The sequence below is a fragment of the Lynx canadensis genome, chromosome A3 (assembly GCF_007474595.2).
Source record: "Lynx canadensis isolate LIC74 chromosome A3, mLynCan4.pri.v2, whole genome shotgun sequence".
NCBI lineage: Eukaryota > Metazoa > Chordata > Mammalia > Carnivora > Felidae > Lynx > Lynx canadensis.
Genome location: NC_044305.1, coordinates 41,401,828 through 41,424,952, shown reverse-complemented (window position 1 = coordinate 41,424,952; position 23,125 = coordinate 41,401,828). Strand labels below are relative to the sequence as shown.

Here is a 23,125-nt window from a genome sequence, read left to right as displayed (position 1 = left end):
ACTTACTTTCTAAGCTTCACCATCTTTTTCAGTCCTGCTGTTATCTTGGGTGATTCCGTATGGATACTTATGGTTAAGTAAGCATATTTACTTCTTCAGCCTGGAGACTTCTTAGATTTCTTCATTTCACCTGTAAGAAGACTTGCTGCATCTCCACTTACTTCTCTGTCCAGTCAAGTTTTCATCCCCAACACTTGAGCTGTCCTCTTCCCAAGTCCTCAGATGGTCCTTTGGTTCTTTCACTTGTTGGAGACCCACCTGGTTCCATTGAATTTTCTCTCTGCCCTGAGCCTGTATCTGATATCTCAGCCCAATGCTATGAGAGAAAGCCATGTCAACACAGAGATGGGCACCTCTGTAAATTAATGATCCCTAGGCTTGAGTGATGCCCACCCACCCAACCCCCTTTTGGTTTGTTGTCCTTATCAGTTCTCTTGTCCATTGGCCTTTTCAGGTATTACTAGTAATCTTCATGTTCTTTATGTCTCTAACCCCGCCACCTTCCTCCTTATTCTTAGCAGAGGACCTTGCTTCTGACCTCACAGAGAATACAGAAGTCCTAAGAAACACCACCACCAAAGCCCATGTCTGCTTTGCTTTTGTCTTTTCCTCCATCCTTCCTGTCACAATGGCTGAATTGCTCTTTGTCTTCTCCTACCTGTACTATGGATGCTGTAGGATTCATAGCTAATATTTGTTAACTGCTAAGTGCTCATTATATACTTCCATTGGATCCTCCACTCAGCAAGGACTAAGCTTATTCTCGAGTGTAGTTCCAGATGAGGAAATTAAGGCTTAGAGAGAAATTGTCCCGTGGTCTTATAGGAGCCAGGATTTGATCTGGGGTAGACTAATTCCAAAGCCCATGTTCTTAGCCATCGTTCTGTCCTTTTCTTCCAATTCCAGCTTAGGGGCCTCTATCCCCAATTTGTTTACACTCTGTCTCTTCTGGCTTGTTTATACCAGGGTTTAAATACACACAAGTCTCTTCCAGCTTTTAAAATGAGGACCCATTCTCCTAAAACTAGCACTTCCCCTTCATAACTAACATTACTGAGAACACTCTCTATTGTTCAGCCTCTGCTCTCCTCCCATTCAGTCCCAGTCCACTGCAGTCTGGCCCCAAACCCAGAAAAGCTCACTCCAAGTTTGCCAGTGACCTCCATGTTGCTAAGTTCAGTGAGTTCTCCTTGGGCCCTATCTTACTTGACTTTACTGGAGCATTTCATACTACTTTTCTCCCTTCCCTTTGCTTTCCTGTGCCCACTCTTTCCTAACCTTCTCTCTGTGTCTTTAACTGCTCCTTAGCCTCGTTCTCTGCCAGTCACTGCGGTATCCGTGGTCTTCCAGATTTGTCACTAAGCTCCTTTATTCTCATTCCATACACACATCCTGGGTAACCTCATCCGCTTTTGTGGTTTCAGTTGCAGTCTAGATGCTGGTGAATCCCAAGTCTGTATCTCCGTCCTTGACAATGGCCCGAGAGCTAGACCTTTGTATGTATCTCCCTGCCTGCTGGACATCTCATTTAGTAGAATTTTCTGGAGTCATTAGCTTCCACAAATGTATGAAATTGGGCTTACCTTCTCGAAGGCAGGACGGAGAAGAGGTGAAAATTGTGAGCTCTGGCGTCAGGATTGATTCTGCCATTTACTAGTGATATGACCGTCCCTCACATGTCAAATGGGATAATGACGGCACCTACCTCACAGGGCCATTGCGAGAGTTAAATGCGAAGTCCTCAGAACCGGGCGTAGAGTGAATCTTCAGGGCACGGTGGCTGCTGCCCTCATCTTGGCCACCATCAGTACTAGCACTAGTGTGGCTGCCATTACGACTTCTGCCTCCCCCACTGGTCTGTCCCCAGTGCTCTTCTCCATCTCAGTGGATCCCAGTACATATTATTAAATGACTCATACGTGGTCTCACAGTCCCTAGAATTTGTGTTCACACCTGGAGACCTTTTAGCTCTTGCTTTCCCACCTCCTGTGTAATCCGGTCAGAAACCTGAGGGGCATCTTTGACTCTTCCTTTCTTTAATGTTTATTTTTGAGAGAGAGAGAGAGAGAGAGAGAGAGAGAGAGAGAGAGAGAGAGGGAATGAGTAGAAGAGGGGCAGAGAGAGAGGGAGACACAGAATCTGAAGCAGGCTCCAGGCTCTGAGCTCTCAGCACAGAGCCCAGTGTGGGGCTCTAACTCACAAACCACAAGGTCATGACCTGAGCTGAAGTCTGATGCTTAACTGACTAAGCCACCCCAGCGCCCCAACTCTTTCTTTCTTATCACATGGGACTTTTCTGCCACCATCTTTAGGATCAAGTTCAGAGTCCTTAATATTTACTTTCCAAGGCCCTTCACCATCTGCCTTCTTGTTGTCCTATTAGGCTTTGGGTCTTGCCACTTCCCCCACAGCAAGCCAAGATGTGGTTTTATTGACCTTCTCTTGAATTTCTATATCATGAATGAGGAAGAATGGCACAGCTTCGGTATAAGTTTCCTCAGGAAGCTTGCCTTGATTCTAGGTACTACCAAATTCTGGGATCAGTACCCTGCTCTTGTATGTTATAACACTGTGTCCTTCCTGGCTTGCAACCCGTTGGGTGTTCACTTGTGTTTATTTGACTGTCACAGACTGGGAGTCTTGTGGAGGCAGGGACCACATCACTGATACAGGCTGTTATGTCTCATGTGCCCCCACCCTGTGCCTGGCACCATGCTCGATAAAAAAAAAAAAAAAAAAAAAAAAGTAGGTGCTCAGAGCATCATGTTAGAAATGAAGATATTAAAACTCACATTTTATGACCTCTTGAGATGACACAGCTCAGTAGCAACAATTGCAGTGGTCAGTAGCCCAGGTTTTAGTGTATCAAACTTGGATTCAAGTTCTCCCTCTGCTACTTAACTTTTCTAAGCCTCAGTTTTTTGTTCTGTAAAATGGGGATGAGAAGCATGTCACCCTGGCAGGGTTGGGAGAACAGAGGAAGGGTATTGCCAGCTAAGAGCCTAGCCCAGCACCTGCCCCTGGTACACAGTCCTCAGGTGAGAGGATTTCATTCAAACCCAGGTCTCCCAACTCTCAGGGGAGCATTTGGTTTCGGACCACATGCCTGTGACATTGTCAGAGCAGTGTCTACTGTTGGTTACACTGGGCTGTTCATAGAAAGTAAAACTAGAGATTAAAGGCAGTTCCATTAGGGGAATTCTCTGGTTTTGAAAGTGTTTAATCTAATGATTCTTTTTGACCATGTAAATATTTCTAGGAAAGCTAAACTGTACTGAAGTCTAAAAAATACCTACTAGGAAACATTTTCAAGGTTCTGTTTATTATTGTATAACAGAGAACAATCACATATTAACTTTAATGAAACCTTATCCCTACTTAGTGTAATGGCATACGTGCTGAGCTTGGGGACTTGCAAATACCCTTCGTATATATTTATGTGATTGATTTCTCATGGATGGCAATGCCTACAGTCTACAGATTATTTTCATTTGATGGGAGGATATGTATAACCCTAAATGACAAGTTTCAGGGAAGGTTTAAATCTTTTATTGTCTATCACAAATTGGAGCATTGCTCATGAATTGAGGGAGGCTGTTTTGGGAGTAGGCTATCATGGGTTCAAATCCTGGCTCTTCCACATCTCACCATTATGACCTTGGACAAGTTGTTTCACATACCTGAGCTCTGGGTTCCTTATCTGTAAGATGGAGAGACTTTGCTAACTTTAGGGTTTGCTGGGAAGACAAAGTAAGCTAACGTGGGTAAATGACCTAGCACAGCACTTAGTTCTGCTTATAAAAGACACCAGGCATCTTACTCTCAATGTTCGCTCAAATGAATAGGTAACAAACACATCTATTTGGAATGTTTGTTAGCTCATTGTAAAGGTTACTTTTGCCAGCCTGGATTTGCATGTCATACGGGAAAGTTTGTGATGAATTTTTCCAGAGTTGAACTTTTTAGCTCTAACTGCCATTTACCACAGCAGGAAAATGTAGAAGTTTAAGAACTACAGTTCACACTGTTTCATAAGATTTCACACTGTGAAACCTTGTAGTCATTAAGACTTGTATTTGAGGAGGATCAACTTTTGTTATCAATAGATTAGCAAATTGTTTTAAAATTCCCAGTGACTAGCCCCCTTTATTCTGGTAACGCTGTGGTAAATCTGTCTACAATCTACGTAGCCCCCAGTAATTTCTGTATCCTAGAACTACTAGTCATAGGAAGATCTTGGTGGACTTCCCTGCGCTATAACCATCTACAAAGTAGTAAAAATATGAATTTGACTACTGTCAGAATTATTATTGGTACTCAGTTATTATTAGTGCTGTCATGATGGGAACATTGCCAACATAACACATCTAACTCCCTAGAGTCTTTGCTTCATGCAATTTTTGGGAAATACGATATTTATAAAAAGAGACTTCAATGTGTGCATGGCTATTGGCTGTTAAGTACCTTACTGCTTTTTTCCTGATGTTTCCCCCAGTTAATTCTTTTCTTAATTGATGTCTGTGCTCTCTCTCTTTGTCTCTCACCTCTCTGGCAGTCTTTTCCCTATAAAAGGACCCATCTGTCTAAGGTAGAGATTCTCTATTTTATATACTCATCAGTGATTAAGCTGCATGGAGTAGACATGCTTATCATTTAGAAGTTTCCTTTAACCCTGCTTTTTCAATATATTCGTGCTTTGTTTGTTTTCCTTCAGGTCAAATATGTTCTTTTTAAGCCTGAATGCCAGCACCCAGAAGAATGTCTAATTTCTAATCGTAGTCACAGAGCAAAGAAAACATTTTAAATTGCTAATCCATTGTAATTAAAAATAATGCTTAAAAAATGGATGCTCTTTCTAATATGCAACTATATACCGAGAATGAGAGAGAAAAGCTGTTTCTGAAAAGTGACTCATTTTCATTTGATTTTTATTAGACTTGAATTTGAGCGGCAACAGCGCGAAGAACTTGAAAAATTAGAAAGTAAAAGGTAAGCCATGTGGGGTACGGGTTTTAACACTACTGTAGTCTGTGGATTCTTGCATTACTGCTCCAGACGGATTTCTTTGGGTCTGTTTCACTACCTTGCTCTGGCTCTGTGTCAAGTATTTATGTGTTTAATGACTGTAGGTCATTTCTCTAGCTGGTTAGTTTTACCTCATGTTTGAATGTTTTGAAAACAGTACATCTTCAAATACTTGGGAGAAAGTGGGAATAGAGTCAGTAGGCAAATTTCATACACTCGTTACATTTAATACGCCAACTGTATACTTATGTTTAATCTAAAAGCATATCCCCCTTAGTGATTATCGCCTGAGGTTTTAAAAAGCCAAAAGAATGACAGTTCCCCTTCCTTATATCTCCTCCCCTTTTAAACATCTTTGCTTATGTTATTTGGCCATTTATATTTCCCTTCTATAATTTGCTTCTTTAAATTCTTGGCCCACTTTTCTCGTGTGTGTGTGTGTGTGTGTGTGTGTGTGATTTTTTTTAGCTGATTGGGAGAGGTTTTTTTTTATATGTTCTGAATATAATTATCTGATAAAACTAAGTATTTTCTCCTTCTCCCCACCCTCATCCTGTTTAACGAGCCAAGAAACAGTAAGGTTATATATTAGAGTAGAAACTAAAGGCCAGAGAAAATCTGTAAATTGGATATTTATTTTCTGGAACCTGGAGTTTAGAATGCTATAGACCAAGCATGACATGTAACCCCTGAAATCATGCATCTCAGTTTTCTATGGAGACTCCTGTTATTCTCAGTGTTATGTGTTAATAAACTAATATTTGGGGCCATTTGGTGATTACCATTTGTCCTAAACTAGTGATTAAATGCTAAATAGCATGCGGTTATTTGAGCTGCAACAATGAACTGTCGATTATCTTGACTTTGATATTTGACCCCAATGAGTTGAGGACAGCATAAGCATTTTTATTTAATGTCATTTTGTAACTGAATTTCTATTGAGTTTTAGCCATTGGGCTGAATAACATTATTCACATTTAAATTTAAATTGGGCACGGTTCTTTCTCTTTGAGCTCAGGGGGCTTTTAAAATTATATCATGCATAACACATTATGCTTATAGACTCTACAAAGAAATGATATCAGAGGCGACTTCAGGAGATTAGGCAAATGATATGTTGGACAGTTACAGAGTGAAAAAGCTAAGCAGTGTGCTGCCGGAAATGAAAAGGAAAGCAGTTCCCCCGACTTTTTATTTTAGTGAAGGGCCTGACTTTGTGGCACGTGTCCATGTTCAGAACATTTCAGGTAGGGAAAAGTTCGAGCACCATTCGTATGTAGCGAGCAGACGATGATGGGTCAACGTTTGGCATTTCAGGAAACTCATAGAAGAAATGGAAGAAAAGCAGAAGTCAGATAAGGCAGAACTGGAGCGGATGCAGCAGGAGGTGGAGACTCAGCGCAAGGAGACGGAGATTGTCCAGCTGCAGATCCGCAAGCAGGAGGAGAGCCTCAAACGCCGCAGCTTCCACATCGAGAGCAAGCTGAAGGATTTGCTTGCCGAGAAGGAAAAGTTCGAAGAGGAAAGGCTGCGGGAGCAGCAGGAAATCGAGCTGCAGAAGAAGAAGCAGGAGGAGGAGAGCTTTCTCCGAGTCAAAGAAGAGCTCCAGCGGCTCCAGGAGCTCAACAACAACGAGAAGGCCGAGAAGATCCAGATATTTCGAGAGCTGGACCGCCTCAAGAAGGAGAAGGACGAGCAGTACGCCAAGCTCGAGTTGGAGAAGAAGAGGCTGGAGGAGCAGGAGAAGGAGCAGGTCGTGCTCGTGGTGCACCTAGAGGAGCAACTGCGCCAGAAGCGGGAGATGAGCCGGCTCCTCCAGCGAGGGGAGGTGCAGCGGGTGGAGGAGGAGAGGAGGGACCTGGAGGGCATCCGGGAGGCCCTCCTGCGGGTGAAGGAGGCCCGGGCCGAAGGGGAGGACGACGGCGAGGAGTCAGAACGGGCTCAGCTGCGTTTCCTGGAGTTCAAGAGAAGGCAGCTGGTCAAGCTGGCCAACTTGGAGAAGGACCTGGTTCAGCAGAAGGACCTCCTGAGAAAAGAAGTCGAAGAGGAACAAGAACTCCTGGAGCGTTTAAAGTCTGCAAACGAAGATGACTTCAGAGTGTCGGAGAAACATGCCGAGGGTGTCACACACGTCACCCAGGCGGCTCAAATCCTCGAGAAGATAAAGCCCGCGGAATACAGGCTGCAGTATAAGGAACGCCAGCTCCAGTACCTCCTGCAGCATCATTTGCCAACCCTGTTGGAGGAAAAGCAGAGAGCGTTTGAAATCCTTGACAGAGGTCCTCTCGGCTTAGACAACACTCTTTATCAAGTGGAAAAAGAAATGGAAGAAAAAGAGGAACAGCTCGCTCAGTACCAGGCCAACGCGAGCCAGCTGCAGAAGCTCCAAGCCACCTTTGAGTTCACTGCCAACATCGCCCGTCAGGAAGAAAAAGTGAGGAAGAAGGAAAAGGAGATCCTCGAGTCACGGGAGAAGCAGCAACGCGAGGCGCTGGAGCGGGCCGTGGCCAGGCTGGAGAGGAGGCACTGGGCCCTGCAGAGGCGCTCCACCCTGGGCCTGGAGATCGAGGAGCAGAGGCAGAGACTGGCCACACTGAACAGCAGCAGCAGCGAGCAGTCCGGCCTCCGGGCCAGCCTGGAAGCTGAGCAGGAAGCCCTGGAGAAGGACCGGGAGAGGTGAGGCTGGACAGGGAGAGCACGGCACACCGTAGGTGCCAAAGGTGGTGTGTTTTCCGCCCTCTCAAGGTGTGCGTCTCGCTGTCTTTCTTTTTTTTTTTTTTTTTTTTAATTTTTTTTAATGTTTATTTATTTTTGAGACAGAGAGAGACAGAGCATGAACGGGGGAGGGGCAGAGAGAGAGGGAGACACAGAATCGGAAGCAGGCTCCAGGCTCCGGGCCATCAGCCCAGGGCCCGACGCGGGGCTTGAACTCACGGACCGCGAGATCGTGACCTGGCTGAAGTCGGACGCTTAACCGACTGCGCCACCCAGGCGCCCCTCGCTGTCTTTCTAAAAAAGTGATTCTGTTCGCCTATGTGTTCTCTGATACAGCAGCCAACGCTTGTGGTCCAACCAAAGCTGAGAAAAGCACCCCCCCCCCCCACATTTTCTTGCTCCTTAGGATCCTCATCTGAGAATCGTTGGCCTGCCATTGAAAAAAACACTCAAACAAAACCAGAGCCCTTGTCTATGACTCCACTGACTTATGGAATACGATTATTGTCATATTTGATAAATACGACTGCTTCCAGCTTGCCCCCTCCCCTGTATCTGTCCCCTCCCCTCCCTTTTCTCTTTCCCTTCCCTTCCTCCCTCCTTTCTTCCTTCTGTCCTCCCCTTCTCGCCCCCCCTCCCCCGACCATCCCTCCTCAGAATTTTTCCTACCCTCCCCTATTCCCCGCATCACCCTCACCCTGGGCCTAACATCTTCTCTGTGACCAGCACTAGTTACAATACAGCATCATCCCTTCGGTCACAGACCACACAGAGCAGGTGCTGATTTCCACCCCTGTTGGGAAACTGAAAAATAGCCCTCTTCCTTCCCTTCCTGATTCACAGTATTTGAAGGAGGCCCCAGGATTCTGTATTAAAAAGGAAACTGCTAAACAAACAAAATTCTCCAGGTGATTCATGAACACAGCGAGCGGTATATTCAAGCACGTGTGGTGATGATTTACTCATGTTACTTTTGGTGTTATGAAAAATAAAACTAGGAACTGGCACTATTTTCATGGTAAAGAAAGGTATTTATCTTCTCCCACCCATTCCCTGTCACCACGCTTCCCACACAGTAGGTTCTCAGAAGGAATAAGTGCATGAAGTCAAGAACACGTTTTTCTGGTAGCCCAGCAGACGTGATGCCAAGACTCCCAGAAAGTAGGTAGTCTGCCTGGTGTGCAGACATCACCCGCTTTGTTGTCCTGCCCAGCTTTCATACCCTGGCCCACCCCGTTCCTGCCTGGCTGGCCTCGGCAGGCTCTTTGATCTTTGGGCCTCAGTGCGTCCTCTTACAAGAGGGCGGAGGAGACCAGGGGCCTGTGCATTTTCTTTAGCTCCAGACCCCTGGGTCGGTTGAGATCTTACCTGAAGCCCAGGTTGGAGGGCCTGGACCGCTGCCCCCTCTCCAGCATTCCAGGCACCCACAGCGCCTCCAGAGGGGCTGCAACCAAAGCCCAGTCGGCTGGCTTGTAGGAGCCCAGCTTGATATTGGCAGACGCCAAGGATCCATACTAACGACAAAGCAAGACCTGAGGCTGGAGCCTCTCTCCATCATCTTGCCTAAACAGTTTGGGACAACCTCCCTTTCAAATGATCTGCTTATACTGTGGGTTCTATTTACCTTTGCTCTCTGGTAATTCCCTCTGGCAAAACAGCAAGAAATAACAATCAAAAACCATAATGCTATTACTTCGGAGAAATAGGTTGGAGTTCTAAGAAAATGATTGCAGGTATGTTATGTAAATGAAATTGCTGGACAGAGCTCCAGCCCCAGGAAATTTAAAGCAGTGGAGGGCACGCTCTCAATTTATATCCTGCAGTGTGCAGTGAGAATGCCACGTGGGCTTTTAGCTTGATGTCCCTGGCTTTTGTCAACCAGCTTCACTCCCTGGCCATTAGTATTAATACTCTATTATAGCGGATACAGTATTGTGATTTCCAGGGAAGTGATTTCCTGATGTCAGCGTTCCTCCAGAAGCCACACAAAGGATGCTTTTGGCTTCATGTGTTTTGATGGAGTAGACTTTGCTAAGACCTAATTCAGGCCAACAAATTCTGAGCTCTTTGCTCTGGCTGTGATGCTACTGCAGCTTTCTGTGGGTGTTGGTTTTGTGTGTTATTATCTCTCTGGGTTCTCACGGCTAAGCCAGGGCCTGCCATGCGGCCTGAGTCAGCCGCTTGTGAAATCCCACAAGTGTGAAATTTTAAATTCAAGTAGAACTAGCTTAGACAACAGTGCACTGAACTTGGCTTTCCTTGTTGGCTTCCTTATGAGCAAGATTTAATCCATTCTCTGTCATCTTTTCCACCCAGTGGTTATATAGTCATTGGGGACAAGTGTCACGCAGTTAGAAAGTGGCAGGTCTACTCACCAGCCCACTCTGAGCCACTTCGTCCTCTTGTCTTCATATGTGCTACAATCCTTTCCTGGGATGCCCTGCTTCCCTTGCCACCCATAGAAATCCTGTTGGGGCTTCAGGACCCCATGCAAACAACCCCTTTGCTCTGTGGTATCTTTTCCACTGCCCCACTCCTGAAAGGTGTCTTTGACCGACTCTGGTACATGTCATCTTAACTATAAATGTTGGCAGTTACTTGCTTGTATCTGGCTCGTTTTCCTTACCATCTCTAAGAGTTTGTATTAATATTGTTCCCTTGTTCTTGGCCCACCAACTGGCCCCTGATGTCAATGTTTATGCATTTTTCTTCCTCCTTTGAAAAGACTACATGCTGTGGAAGTTGATGCTTAGTAAGTACTTGCTCATCAGCAGACAGATGAATGGCTGAGTTAGGCTGGGCATTGCCTCCATGGAACCCATGAGTGCTGACCCTGGTGACCTTGTAATTACATCCCTGCGAGTTGAGAACTTGGCCTTCATGTAGGTCCATCAAATTGCTGTTGGTAACACCAGAGAGCTGGTAGGATCATGCTGTGCCAACATCTGAAGCTAGAATCCTTGAAGTTTGGGACTGAAGGAATTTAGACTAGTTGACTCTTCAGATTGGTGTATGAAAAAATTGAGGCCCAGATTTCATTAACTCGCCTTAGTTCACACAGTGAGGGAGCTGTAGCGCCTATGTTTCCTGGTCCAAATTTACTGGCAAGCTTGGCCCTCTAGCCTCCTGGCCCTGGATCCAAGCATACCCGGGCCAGCAGGAGAATGAGCTTACACACACTTGACCTCATATTAGATGTATCATTTATCATTGGAAATAAGTGTTTGGTTCTACAGTCGTTTAATTTCTCAAGATACTCACCTTGCCTTCCTAGGTCTCTCTCCTGTTTCCCTTTCCCACACCCTCTGCCTTAGCCAAAGTGGATTTCTAGTTTTTGTGACTTATTGCTTTTTGTACCTAGAGAGCCCTTAACCCTCATCTCCAAATGCCCAAATTCCTACAGGCCTCTGAAGATTCAACTTAGAACTGCCTTGACCATGCAGATCCTCCTTGGGTTGGTGGTGGTTAAAAATTCTTTAAAGCATAGATCTCTTTTGTCAAACAGAGGTATGTAGGGGGATCCCCATATGTGGTCAAAGACCAACTGTTTTGTTGAGGCAGGGGTAGGGGGCTCAGAATCCTGTACATCTACCTCAGAGGATTGGCTCAGCACTGTGGGAATATCTTTGCCCTTGATAATTAAACTGTCTCCAACTTTTGAACACCTGCAGCATTGTTCTGAATGCTTCTCATGGCTCGTTATCCCCTTATACCTTGTCTGATGCATATGTGGCACCTTTACTACTAGAAGGTAAAGCTCTTTGCAAAAAATGTCTAGATCCCCCATGGTTTCAAGAACAATGTCTCACCCAGTGAAGATGCTCCGGAAATACTGTTCATGAATGAATTCATGTAACTCCCATCTCTGTAGATTAGAGCATGAAATCCAGCAGTTGAAGCAGAAGATCTGTGAGGTTGATGGTGTTCAAAAGGGGCATCGTGGGACCATGGAGGGGAAGGCTCCTTCTTCCAGCTTGCCATCCAGTGCTGAAAAATCTCACCTGGTCCCTCTGATGGATGCCAGGTACTGGACATTAAACTGATGCCAAACTTACATTTGCCATGTGGTTTAATGACTCACTGTACCTTGTATTGTCCAGTGTGCATGTGAAGGGATCTATCAGAGGTGACTAGTGATAGGTGTCTCTGAGATATGTATACTTTGTCTCCATAAACTTATTGCCTGGGGGGAGAGGTATCATTTGAAGGGAACCAAAGACCTGAGGACTGGCCATCCAAACCCAAGGCATTTTGGAGTAGTGTTGTGTGAGAAGGTAGAATTGGAAGGTCCAGGGAAACCATGTCATCTAGAAAGGAGTGAACCAAGCCCAGGCTGAGAGGAACAAAGAAGTAGAGTTAATTGAACCATACCAAGAAGAAGGACCTCGTGCTGACAGTTAATTTATGAAGTCATTAATTACAAATAGATGAAGTCTGTTACAAAAACTGTACCAGTATATTTGGAATGGCCATGAATAGCACATATACCTGATGTTACTATAGTAAAATGGTTTTCAACTTGAGTGGTGTTGTAAATTGCTCTGTGACTTAGAGCTTTCATATAAGTTGACTTAATCATTCTTTGCCTATAAGAAAGTGGATTATTTTTGTCAACTCCAGCTGTGTCTTGGGGACATTTCAAATTGGGCAGTCATGAGCCCTGGGCAGTAGGTGACATGTATTTGGATATCAAAATGTATGAAGAATGGTATGAGCCTCTGTGGCCCCTTAAATCTAGGTCTGCATCTTCAGTGGGGCTAGTTTAAACTCTAAGTAAAAGGTCCAGAGAAGTAATTCATTTGTAAGTGCCCTTGGCTCTGGGTCAGCTGCACATGATTTTTCTTTCAGTATTGAAAGGTAACTACTGCATTTTATTATCCATTCTTCTGTGCTCTTTTACTTAAAATATTAATCTCTTTGCCTAACATTTCAGGAAATCATCAAGGCATGGTTCATAGTACCGAGATGTGCTAGGAGTGCACATGTGCTTAGAAAGATGAAACCAGATTATTTTTTAGTGTGCTAAGAAATAAACATGCAAAACAATTAATTTTAAATAATCCATCTAATCAGTGTCTGTATGGGGGAGGGAGAGTCTGGAGCTAAGCAAGCCTTCCATGTGGGCAGTCTGAGCCACTAGAAAGATTTTAGCTGGAACTAAAATTCTTCGGTCTTCCTGGTTTCTCTGGGTGGATGGTTGTACTTCATACACGTTCACCTCCATTCTCTAGGGTGCCATATATTTAGTTGACAACTGCTTCAATCATCAACTGTTTCTTGCTTCCACTGTCTTGGCCACATGCCAGGCAGTTTGAAAGGTAGAGGGGCCTTTAAAATGTGGTTTCTCACAGCCAGGTGCCTATGGAGAGACACGATGGAGCAGAAACAATTCAAGCCATTGTTCCCTTGGAATAGTGAAGATTCATAGAGATTGTGCCCACTCTCCCCCTCCCCTTTAATCCTCTTAAATGACTTTATGATATGAGAAATAACACTCACAATTTTCCATGTGAAGAAACTGAGGCTTGGTGAATGAAGTGTGGGTTTTCAGAGTCTGGTCTGAGGCCATGGAGCCTTCTGAAGCCAGCGTCTGTGATTCTCCTGGAACAGGGGTTCCACCAAGGAGAGCCAGGAGAGATGTGGATGGGATCATGTCGGCTCCCTTGTATTCTCAAGATTCTGTTATTAGTCCACTTCTCTCTTGTTTGGAGAAAACCCAGATCATGAACACATGGCACTGCATTTCTTAGAAAGTAGAAAAATGGTCAAGGTCCCGAGTTGTTATGTTTGATGTTTAGAATGAGAGAGCACCTCTTTTTGAAGGGCATAGTAAACTGAGGATCTCAGATGCCCTCTGTGGTTAGAAATCTTTAAGTGCCACCTCCCCCATCTGTGTTGTTTGCAGGATCAGTGCTTACATTGAAGAAGAAGTCCAACGACGACTTCAGGATTTGCATCGCGTGATTGGCGAGGATAGCAGTGCATCTGCAGATGTGGCGAGGGTGAGCTGAGGGTGCCAAGCCATCAGTCATTTGTTTTATTTTTTTAAGTTTTTTTTTTTTTAATGTTTATTTGTATTTGAGAGACAGAGACAGAGCGTGAGTTGGGGAGGGGCAGAGAGAGAGGGAGACAGAGAATCTGAAGCAGGCTCTAGGCTCTGAGGTATCAGCACAGAGCCCGACGCTGGGCTCGAACTCATGAGATCATGACCCAAGCCAAAGTTGGATGCTTAACCGACTGAGCCACCCATGCACCCCATCATTGGTTTTCAAGGTGACCTCTCCATAAGTTGGTGGAGGTAGTGGTGATGGGCCCCCTTATTATTGTTTCTCGGTGAGAAAACTGAGATGCAGAATGTTCTCTAAAAATTAAATATAGCTTGGGTGGAGCTTAACATGTTATACATAGTATTGGTTCAAGAGAAACTTTGTTTATTTAAGAATTTTGTACTTCTGGGGGAATTCTTAACTGAATATAGAGTCTACTAAAATGCTTTATTTACTTTGACTTCTAAAGATTCTACATGTAACATTTTTCCGTTTTCTCCAAAAAATACAACCAATTTCCTTAAGTATTTAATTTTGCTTGATAAATTATCCTGAGTAGATATATAATTTTGCTTTTGAGAAGATACGTATATGCGATGTTGATTTTTATCAAAATAGAAACATTTCATTCCTATTCCTCAAGTTAATAAGGGTCCTAAGGAAGTTTTATTTCATTTATTTAATTTATTGAATTTTATTTAATATGTTCATATATTCTTAGAATTTTAAGATTAGGAATAGATGCTTCAGTTCCCTTACAGGCAGATGGAGCGATAGAGTCATACTTACCTTGGGAATATAAATTCTATAGAAGGGATGTCATTGTTGAGTAAGTATGTTTCTTTAGAATTTTGTTCCCATAAATATTTCTAATCAAATCAGTTTCTTTTCCCTCTATGAACAAGCTATAATTTAATATAGAGCGCTTTTTATTTTCTTATCAGGATAATGAGAAACTCCACAATGGCACCATTCAACGTAAGCTAAAATATGAGGTAGGTAATGATTTTTCAGATTGATAAGGTCGCCTTAAATTATGGCATGCTCGTGTGATTAAATTTTCTTAATGTTTGGTTGCGTAATTAGAATTTTGAAGTCCCAGTGAGATTAATGGCTAATAGGGAAGGCAAGCTATTATATGGACTTAAAATTAAACGGAATCCTGCAGGTTGAAAACTGCTTGGACTTTATTTGAATGGCATGTAACTGTGGTGGAGGCTCCTTGCCCAGTTTTTCATTTGTAACAGTATCCTTTCCCCTGGTCTGCATTTAAAAGGCAGAATTATATAATCAGAATCAGATATGGGGTTTGGAAATGAAACTGAACACTTCTCAATGTTTTAAAAACCCTGCTCATTTTATGGACTGTGAGTTGGCAGTAGTACAAAGGACATACTCTTGGTTGATTAGCTTATTTCTCTGGTGGATTGTCAAACCAAGGTTTATTTGGGCATACGATTTGTAAGGTTTTACTTATAGTATTTTCTTCCACTGAGGGACCTGTCCTTCCCATACATTCCTAAATTAAAAAACAAAACAAAACAAAAACAAACAAAACAAAACTAGGTGGTAGAAGTCTTACAGATGGCGCCCATATATTACAGAACAGAGAACAAGAGGTGAAGGGCTGGGTGTCCCACAGGAGGCTTAGCTGACTTTGGCCACTGCCACGCCTCCACCCCGGTGGTCCAGTAATGACATTGTCTTCCTCTAGACATCCTTCTTTCTAGCAGATAACCTTGTGAAGTGTAGGACGTTGCCTGTTATTTCTTTGTGTCCACTTTGCCTGGCCTGTAGCGGGGAAGCCTTTCACAGTGCTGGTTCGTAGCTCTGGTCACGGCAGTCTAACCAGGGCAAGTATAATTAAAGATTCCCATGAAGTGAACCAAGAGGCAAGAGAAATATGACTGAGGTTGAAATACTTGTCAATTTCCTTTTGGCCCTGTCATCTGATTTTCATTAAGTGTGCCCTGATTACTTTTACATTTTGGACATACAGTCATGGACTTATTTTCACAACTAAGTCTGACCTTTTGCAAATTGAGTCAAAGATCTTAGGATTTATTTTGGAGCAATTGAAATATTAGACCAAGAAGTGGATACTGTGGATCAATCCCGCACAACATATTTCTTTCAAACACTTGGCAATTTGTAAGATAAATAATATGGAAATTGATGTCCTGTGTGTGAATCAGATCATCCATTCTTAAATCATGTATCAATCAATATGAATAGCTTAGGCTTTCGATTTAACCTCTGCATTAATCTACACAATGAAACCAATGACTGCAGGAATCTTCATGTGCAAAAAGATTTGCAAAAGATGCTGCCAACCCCCATTTCAACTGTTTTTGACATCTTGAACAGAAAAGGTATCTTGCCCCGCTGCTGCCCAGAGATGTCACTGGCCCTTCCGGCAGAGAAGAGGGGAGGGAGGTGGAGCGGAACAACCATCCGGGTCCTCCCACGACACAGAGCATCTCGGCGTCTCCTGCTCCCTCCTCAGCATTGTGCGAGAGAGCCCACCAGCGAAGACATCGGTCCTCCGTACACAAGGTGTGGCAGAACAGTGATCGTGGATACGGTGATCCTGAGTGTGCAGGCTGTTTCCAACCAAAACGTTTCAGTCTACCTGAAATCACATTTCTCAACGAAAGCAACACCAGTGACACAAAACATCAGCATCGGTCTGAACATCTCAGTGATGTGATGACTCATAAAGATAAACACAACTTGGGAATCGAGTCCAGCTGGACTTGGCTGCAAGATTTGTCCCAAGAAGTGCCTCTACATAATGGAAGCAAGCAGACCAGGCAAAGCAAGTTACTCTGCTTGGTCCTCTCTGAAACGGTTTCTGGTGAGGAGGGTGCCTCCCACAGCGTTCCTCAGCATGCACCCGCCGGGAAGTTTTGTGGTGAGCAGCAAGTCGAGAGAGAGTTAGATGCTAAAAAAGCTAACTCTCCACAGTCCCTGATAAATATCAGGACAGAAGGAAACAGCGGGTTGGGCTATTTTTACCACAGGCTGGCAGACCTTTATAAAGATACCAGCAGTCACCTGCTACAGGCTGGCACAGAGGTGATCCGCCAAGCCGGGCATATAGGGAACCTGTGTGACCCCAGGGGGCTCACCTCCCATGTGACGACATTTATCAGAAGACTACCATTTCTGAAACACTTTCCCCTGGACACGCCCCTGAAGTCACAGCAGGCGTCATCAGAGCCTTATTCTTTCCCCAGAGAAGCTCAGGCTGGCAGCAGCGATCCTGAAGAGGCAGGAGCCGCCAGGCCAGCAGAGGGCACCATGCCTTTCAGAGCACCAGGCCTCACTGCTGCCTCTGCTGCTGCAGGATCCCCAGACTCCTCCGCAAGCTCAGTGCTGCACGTAGAATCTGAAGATTCTGGAAGGAGACCCGCATTTCAGCAGACTCTTGTGCGATTCCCAGCCCAGATGCTGAAACTTCAGGAGCAGCCTCTAAAAGACTTTCTTGAGCACGTGGCTTGTTCCGTACCAGAACTCTCAGGCGACATAAAGGAAGTCAAAGGTGTTTACTGGCTTGCTGTTGCTAACTGCACAGAACCTGACCCTCAGCCAGCATGTTTGCTTCTGCTTCATTCCATGCTATATGCTTTGGTTCTGTCAGATAACCCTTCAGCCTCAATGGGCATTTTTCATGCTCTGCCTCTCTCTGGACTAGAGGAAATCCAAGTCAGCTTTGGTGGGCAGAGCATCAGACTCTTGGGCTCTGCAGAGAGTCTCCTGCTCACCGTATTTAGTTACAGCAAAACCCTCTGTCAGCAGATTTGCGGTGACCTCCTGTGTGTCCTGATGCCCGAGTCTGATGCTGCTGTCCGCACTAATCACCCTTTGTTCCAACAAGACCTGGTTCAGCTTTCTCTTGACTGGAAAGCAGAAATCCCTGATTTAGTTTTGGCAGACGGTGTTCGGTTATCATCCAGATTCCAGGATACCTTGGTTGACATGATTTACTTTCTTCATGGAAATATGGAAGTCAACATCCCCTCTCTGGCAGAGGTACAGTTACTGCTCTACACGACAGTCAGAGTCGACGGTGACCCCGGCCAAGACGACCTCCAGTCGTTAGTCCTTCTGAACACCCACATTGCCCTTTTGAGGGAAGATCGAGTTTTCTATCCCCACACTCATTCTCTAAACACACCTTCTCCACGAGCACAGTTTGATGTGACCAGATGTCGTGCTTTAAGCGAATTCAGGTATGTCGTCGTTCCAGAGAAGGAAACCTTGTCAACCGTCCAACTTGTCTTCCCAGAAAAACTCAGACTCCCATCAGATTCAAGAAATAGCCCAGCTGAGCACTTTGAAGGAGCCCAGAACGTCCATTTGTTCCCTGGCATGCCGTGTCCTGAGGGCAGTCAGAACGTGGCACCCGAGGTCTGGAAACTGACCCTCAGCTCTCAGGATGAGGCTCTGTGGCTCATCGCACACTTGACAAGGCTCTCAGGAGGAAACTTATAAAAATATTTGGCATATTTTTTGAGATTTTTAATAAAATGAACATTATGAGAATGGTCAAGGACCCGGAAAGGCTCTGTGTAGCTAACTGATTTGACACTAGAAAAATGCAGACCTCTAAAATTGAAAATGTAAATATGTTAAGTATCTACAATTAAAAAAAAAAGGCGGGGGTAGCAGAGCACTGATAAAATATCTTTATCACCACCCTGCTTCCTTTTCTTGAACCTCAGCCTTGTAAATTTGGGTCTGCCTCATTATTTGTTAGGTGATTAAAGCATTTCTGATTGTTTTTGGCTTCATGTCGACTTCTAGTAGGGTGGCTTGGAATCTGTCTGTGTCTGCTGGATTCCGTCAGGCTAATTTGTGCTGCTTGAAAAAGTGCCCGGTTGGCAGTGACCTTCACTGACATCCTCCGTTTTAGCCATGATTAGGACAGCTCTGTAGCAGAGCACATTAGTAATGCATCAAGCTTCCTGGAAGGACCCAGGGATTTAAAATACCCTCCTCTCACTATAATACATGGAATGGAGACAGCACCACATGCCCTGCGGTGTCTTCTTCCTCAATTAATTGCCTTTTCCTTCCTCCTTTCAGACTTTTTGACTATTGCTTTCCAACCTATGTGCTTTCAACTCCTTACTTGTTGGTTTAGTTTTGACTACCCTTCCCCCTATGCCACATGCCCCCCCACATGCCAGGACTTTCTCCGAGCTTTTATGTTTCTGTCCTGGAAAGACTCTTCATCTTCAAGTCTGACTTTTTCTAACGGCTTCTGTAAGCAATCTTATCAGCTGCAGGGTCACCTCAGAAGGCATTCGGCTCTTTCCTCTGGCCGCCCTCCCTCTCCGCCTCCCACCTAACACATCATCACTCACAGCTGCTGACCAGCGTGTTCTGCTGGCCCGAGCTGGTCCACTGGCCTGCCTTCTGAGATGAGTCATGCCCATGGCAGTCTCAGGTATGTCTCTCTTCACAAATTATGATCCGGTACTCAGCTGCCCTCCTCCTCTGTGAGAGGCTTGAAACTGGGCTCTTCAGAAGCTCTCTCTCCTCCGAGTGACCCTTTCTTTTTTATCCATCTCTGTTCAACATTCGTATGAGGAATTGCGTTGCGTGTCTTATATTTATTAGCTATTTCATCGGGTCCTAGGTTTCACAGCCAGTGTTCTCCTGTTTCTTGGATGTGTATGTTCTCCTAAATTACAGAGTCTTAGAAGGAAGGAGGTGGATTCTTCACTGCTCCATCCTCTCTCTTCCACTTCTAGCTGGGATCATGATGAGCTCATTGTAGCTACTCATTGAATGTTGCAGGCAGTTGAGCAAATCAGCGATTCCATGAAGCCATTTATATTAGCCTTGGCATGGAGGGGTCATTCTTCTGTTCTAGCGAGACCTTTGGATGATGTACAATATAAATGCCATAGCCCTCTCTTCATTTCTACTCCTGATCACTGATAGGGGCAGTGTCAAAGCTTAACCCAGAAACTCACCGGCTCCCTTTGGCCACAAAGTACAGACCTTCCTTCTTTCCCCCTCAGAACTAACAAGCTACTTAATGTGTTCTGTGCTTCATCATTGATTTTCCTCTCCCCAGGTGTGGGGAAGTAAACAGGAAAGGGCAGGAAACTGGCGAGTGTGTTAGGATCTACACACCGGTGGCTGCTGTCTTATCTGCAATAACCATGTAGAGGCTTTTTGACTTTTTGAGGCAATAGGGTTCAGATGTTTTTAGGTGGAGCTTGTTTTTGTCACTTCCACCCTTCCCCCCATGCACATATACACACCCTGTTGCCTTATAAATGAAGGGTTTTGAGTCTCTGATGAGGATATCAGTAAAATTAGTTAGCTTGTCATGTTTTTGGCCGGAAGATCTACTGTGGAAGGAATTTCTTAAATGAACCATGGTAGCCTTCTAATATCTTATCAATAATTTTCACATAACTTCCCCCTTTTTTTGCTTTTTTCAGAAAATACTTTCTTAAAAATTGCCCCATTGATTATTTTCTTAAGTATCCTTAATAAGAAGCACAGAACTAATGATCATGAAGAACAGAGGGAATGAACTTTAAGATGTTAGCAGAGGGACAGTATAGTTGGGAGGGAAACAGTACATAAGCAGCATAAGAACTTTAACAAAGAATGAAAAATATTAGACAGACTTGCTTGTCTTCATAGATTAAAAAAAACATAATTCTATGTTATAAATTATGGTCTTTAATATTGTTCATAGATGGAGCATGCAGCAAATACAAGCATTGCTTAAACATCCTATTATTCATTATAACATCTTCCGTCTGCTTTATGACCCAGGTAGGCCACAATGAGGATTACATTCAGGTCTCACCACATAATAGAAGAGGCCTCCAGCAATTCAAATTTTACATGTCTCTTCTCTCACCTTAGCATACTTTTTTATCTTGAGATCAAGTATGTTCCCTGATATGAGAATTTGATTTACTATCCATGAAGTAAGTAGTAAGGTTGTCATACCTTAGGTTGTCCCTGTAGAGGCCAGGGGAGTAGTGTTTGTGCCATTATCCACTGTGGCTTTAATCCTGCAGGCCTCCCTCTGTCTCCACTGCCTCATTCTTTAGGAGATCTGGACCTGTGATGCTACTATAGGGAGCAAGTGTGAGCATCTCCATACTCAGCCTAATGGGGGATCGTCTCAGTTGTAATGAGTTCTTGCATCAAGGAAAAAAAAAAAAAGGTTCATACATACTTTGTTCTGTGGCATTTTCATTGTTGTAGCATAGGCCTAAACATTTACATTGTGGAACTTGTTAATGCATTCTAGACAATACCTCTTTGAGTACTTCGAAATACTGATTTCATCTGAATTTGATTAAAATCCATTTTGTTCACAGCTGCCTGTTTTACAGAATTGTGGTTGGCAGGGTGAATTTATTCAGCCTTTGTTGAAGAACATTTCAAAACAGTTTGTCTTCCCTTTCTCATTACTTAAAAAATGTAAGTGCATCCCTTGGAGAGAATACTTATGCTTCCCAAGTAATAATTACGGTAATTTTTATTTACATTCTTTTTCCTACATGATTTCAAGTTTTGAATGATAAATAGATTAGAGCACTTTTATTAATGCTTCTTTGAAGGTCAAGCAGTCTTACTGGCTAGGCCAGTGTCTAGTGAGGTTATTTTGTTAATTGTCTTAATTTGCATGTTAGACAATTCCAATTCATTATTTAAGATATCTTTTGTGATAGGTATTATATCAGTCAGCTCTTGCTGGGTAACAAACAACCCATAAAAAAATAAAAAGCTTTTATTTCTTACTGATGGTTGTGAGTAGGTTGAGGTGGCTCTACTTGTAGGCTACGGATCATCTGAAGTTTAGATAGTGTTGGTCTACTCCTGATGTCTCATTTTGAGGTCTGTGCTGCAGGGTCAGTGGCCATAATAATGATGACAGAAGCACATGGGGCGCCTGGGTGGCGCAGTCGGTTAAGCGTCCGACTTCAGCCAGGTCACGATCTCGCGGTCCGTGAGTTCGAGCCCCGCGTTGGGCTCTGGGCTGATGATGGCTCAGAGCCTGGAGCCTGTTTCCGATTCTGTGTCTCCCTCTCTCTCTGCCCCTCCCCCGTTCATGCTCTGTCTCTCTCTGTCCCAAAAATAAATAAACGTTGAAAAAAAAAATTAAAAAAAAAAAAGAAGCACAGAAGATGCTGATGCATCATGTCTGCCAGTGTCCCACTGGCCAACACAAGTCATGCAACCAAGTCCAAAGTCCAGGGGCAAGGAACACTTGATCCACCAAGAAGCCATGGCAAGACTGGATATATGCTGCTGCAGGGAAAAGAAAAATTGGGACCAATGGTTCAGTCTGCATGGATATATTATGTCAAGGTCCTAAGGCTCTATTTAAAATAAAATTCAGATAAAGCTTGTAGGACTTCTCCCTAATGGAAGTATTCAGGTACTGGGAAGAACATATGTCATAGGACCATTAAAGTTACTTAGTTCAACTGGCTTTCCAATTTAGTCCTTTCTTGACACCTCCAGGACTGCTCACTCTCTATCTCACAGCAGTTTATTCAATGGAACTGTTCTCATTGTTAGGCCATTCTTTCCATCATCATCTTTATTGTAATCTACATCTGTAGGGCCCATCCATCATTCGCATTCTTGTGTAACAGAATAGAACAAATCTGTTCCACAGTCTGTGTTATAATCTGACTGACCCTTCAGAGAAGACCATTATCTCTCTCACCTTCTCTGATTTTCCTTTTTTACCTCCAACATCCTTCAGTTCCTTTGTTGTTTCTTATCCAACATTGTTTCCAAACCACCACCATCCAATCTCTTGCTAGGGTTGCACCGTTGTAATTTTTTAAGACCTCCTTTATAAGGAATGGAACTGAATGATTCAGTTAGTAAGAAGGAAAGAGAGTCTGTTGTAAATCAGTCCTCCTGCCATTTAACACCTGGTTAAAATCTTTGGTGCTAAAGGTGGCAGCGGATTCCAGTGATAACAATCCAAATCCCCCTTACATTGTGGTTGACAGTGTACCAACTTCTTTCCCATGTATGGCTCCTTTTGAGTCCCACAGTGATCCTCCTGGGATGGAGGAATTATCATCAATCTGCACTTCATATTTGGGAATTTAACTCAGAAAGGATCACTTGACTGAGAATTGGAATCAAACCCAGACCTTCTTTGTCCAGAACATCTATTCTTTCTGCAATGCCAAAGTCAGTTCCTGGTCACATTGTCTGGGTAAATTTTTTTATTGATTTATTCTTCTCATGGGGATGACTATACTAAGGATAAATATTTGGAAGAACTATGAAGTTGATTCTTTTCTGACTTGTAAATTCTTTTATTG

The 23,125-nt window shown here is 43.9% G+C and overlaps 1 protein-coding gene across 5 annotated transcripts in view; it reads left to right on the top strand.

The window, feature by feature from the left end:
• The window catches only part of KIF16B (kinesin family member 16B), a 290,777-nt gene that overhangs the window by 183,436 nt on the left and 84,216 nt on the right, over nt 1-23,125 (top strand). For 3 of the 5 annotated variants that reach the window (XM_030310127.1, XM_030310125.1, XM_030310124.1), the window contains exons 18-23: nt 4,556-4,588; nt 4,936-4,989; nt 6,343-7,701; nt 11,612-11,764; nt 13,646-13,742; nt 14,732-14,782. In XM_030310127.1, the coding sequence (XP_030165987.1) occupies nt 4,556-4,588; nt 4,936-4,989; nt 6,343-7,701; nt 11,612-11,764; nt 13,646-13,742; nt 14,732-14,782 (1,747 nt within the window). Of the gene's footprint in view, nt 1-4,555; nt 4,589-4,935; nt 4,990-6,342; nt 7,702-11,611; nt 11,765-13,645; nt 13,743-14,731; nt 14,783-16,154; nt 18,023-23,125 lie in introns of all 5 variants that reach the window. The other 2 variants (XM_030310123.2, XM_030310126.2) reach the window with 2 other exon arrangements.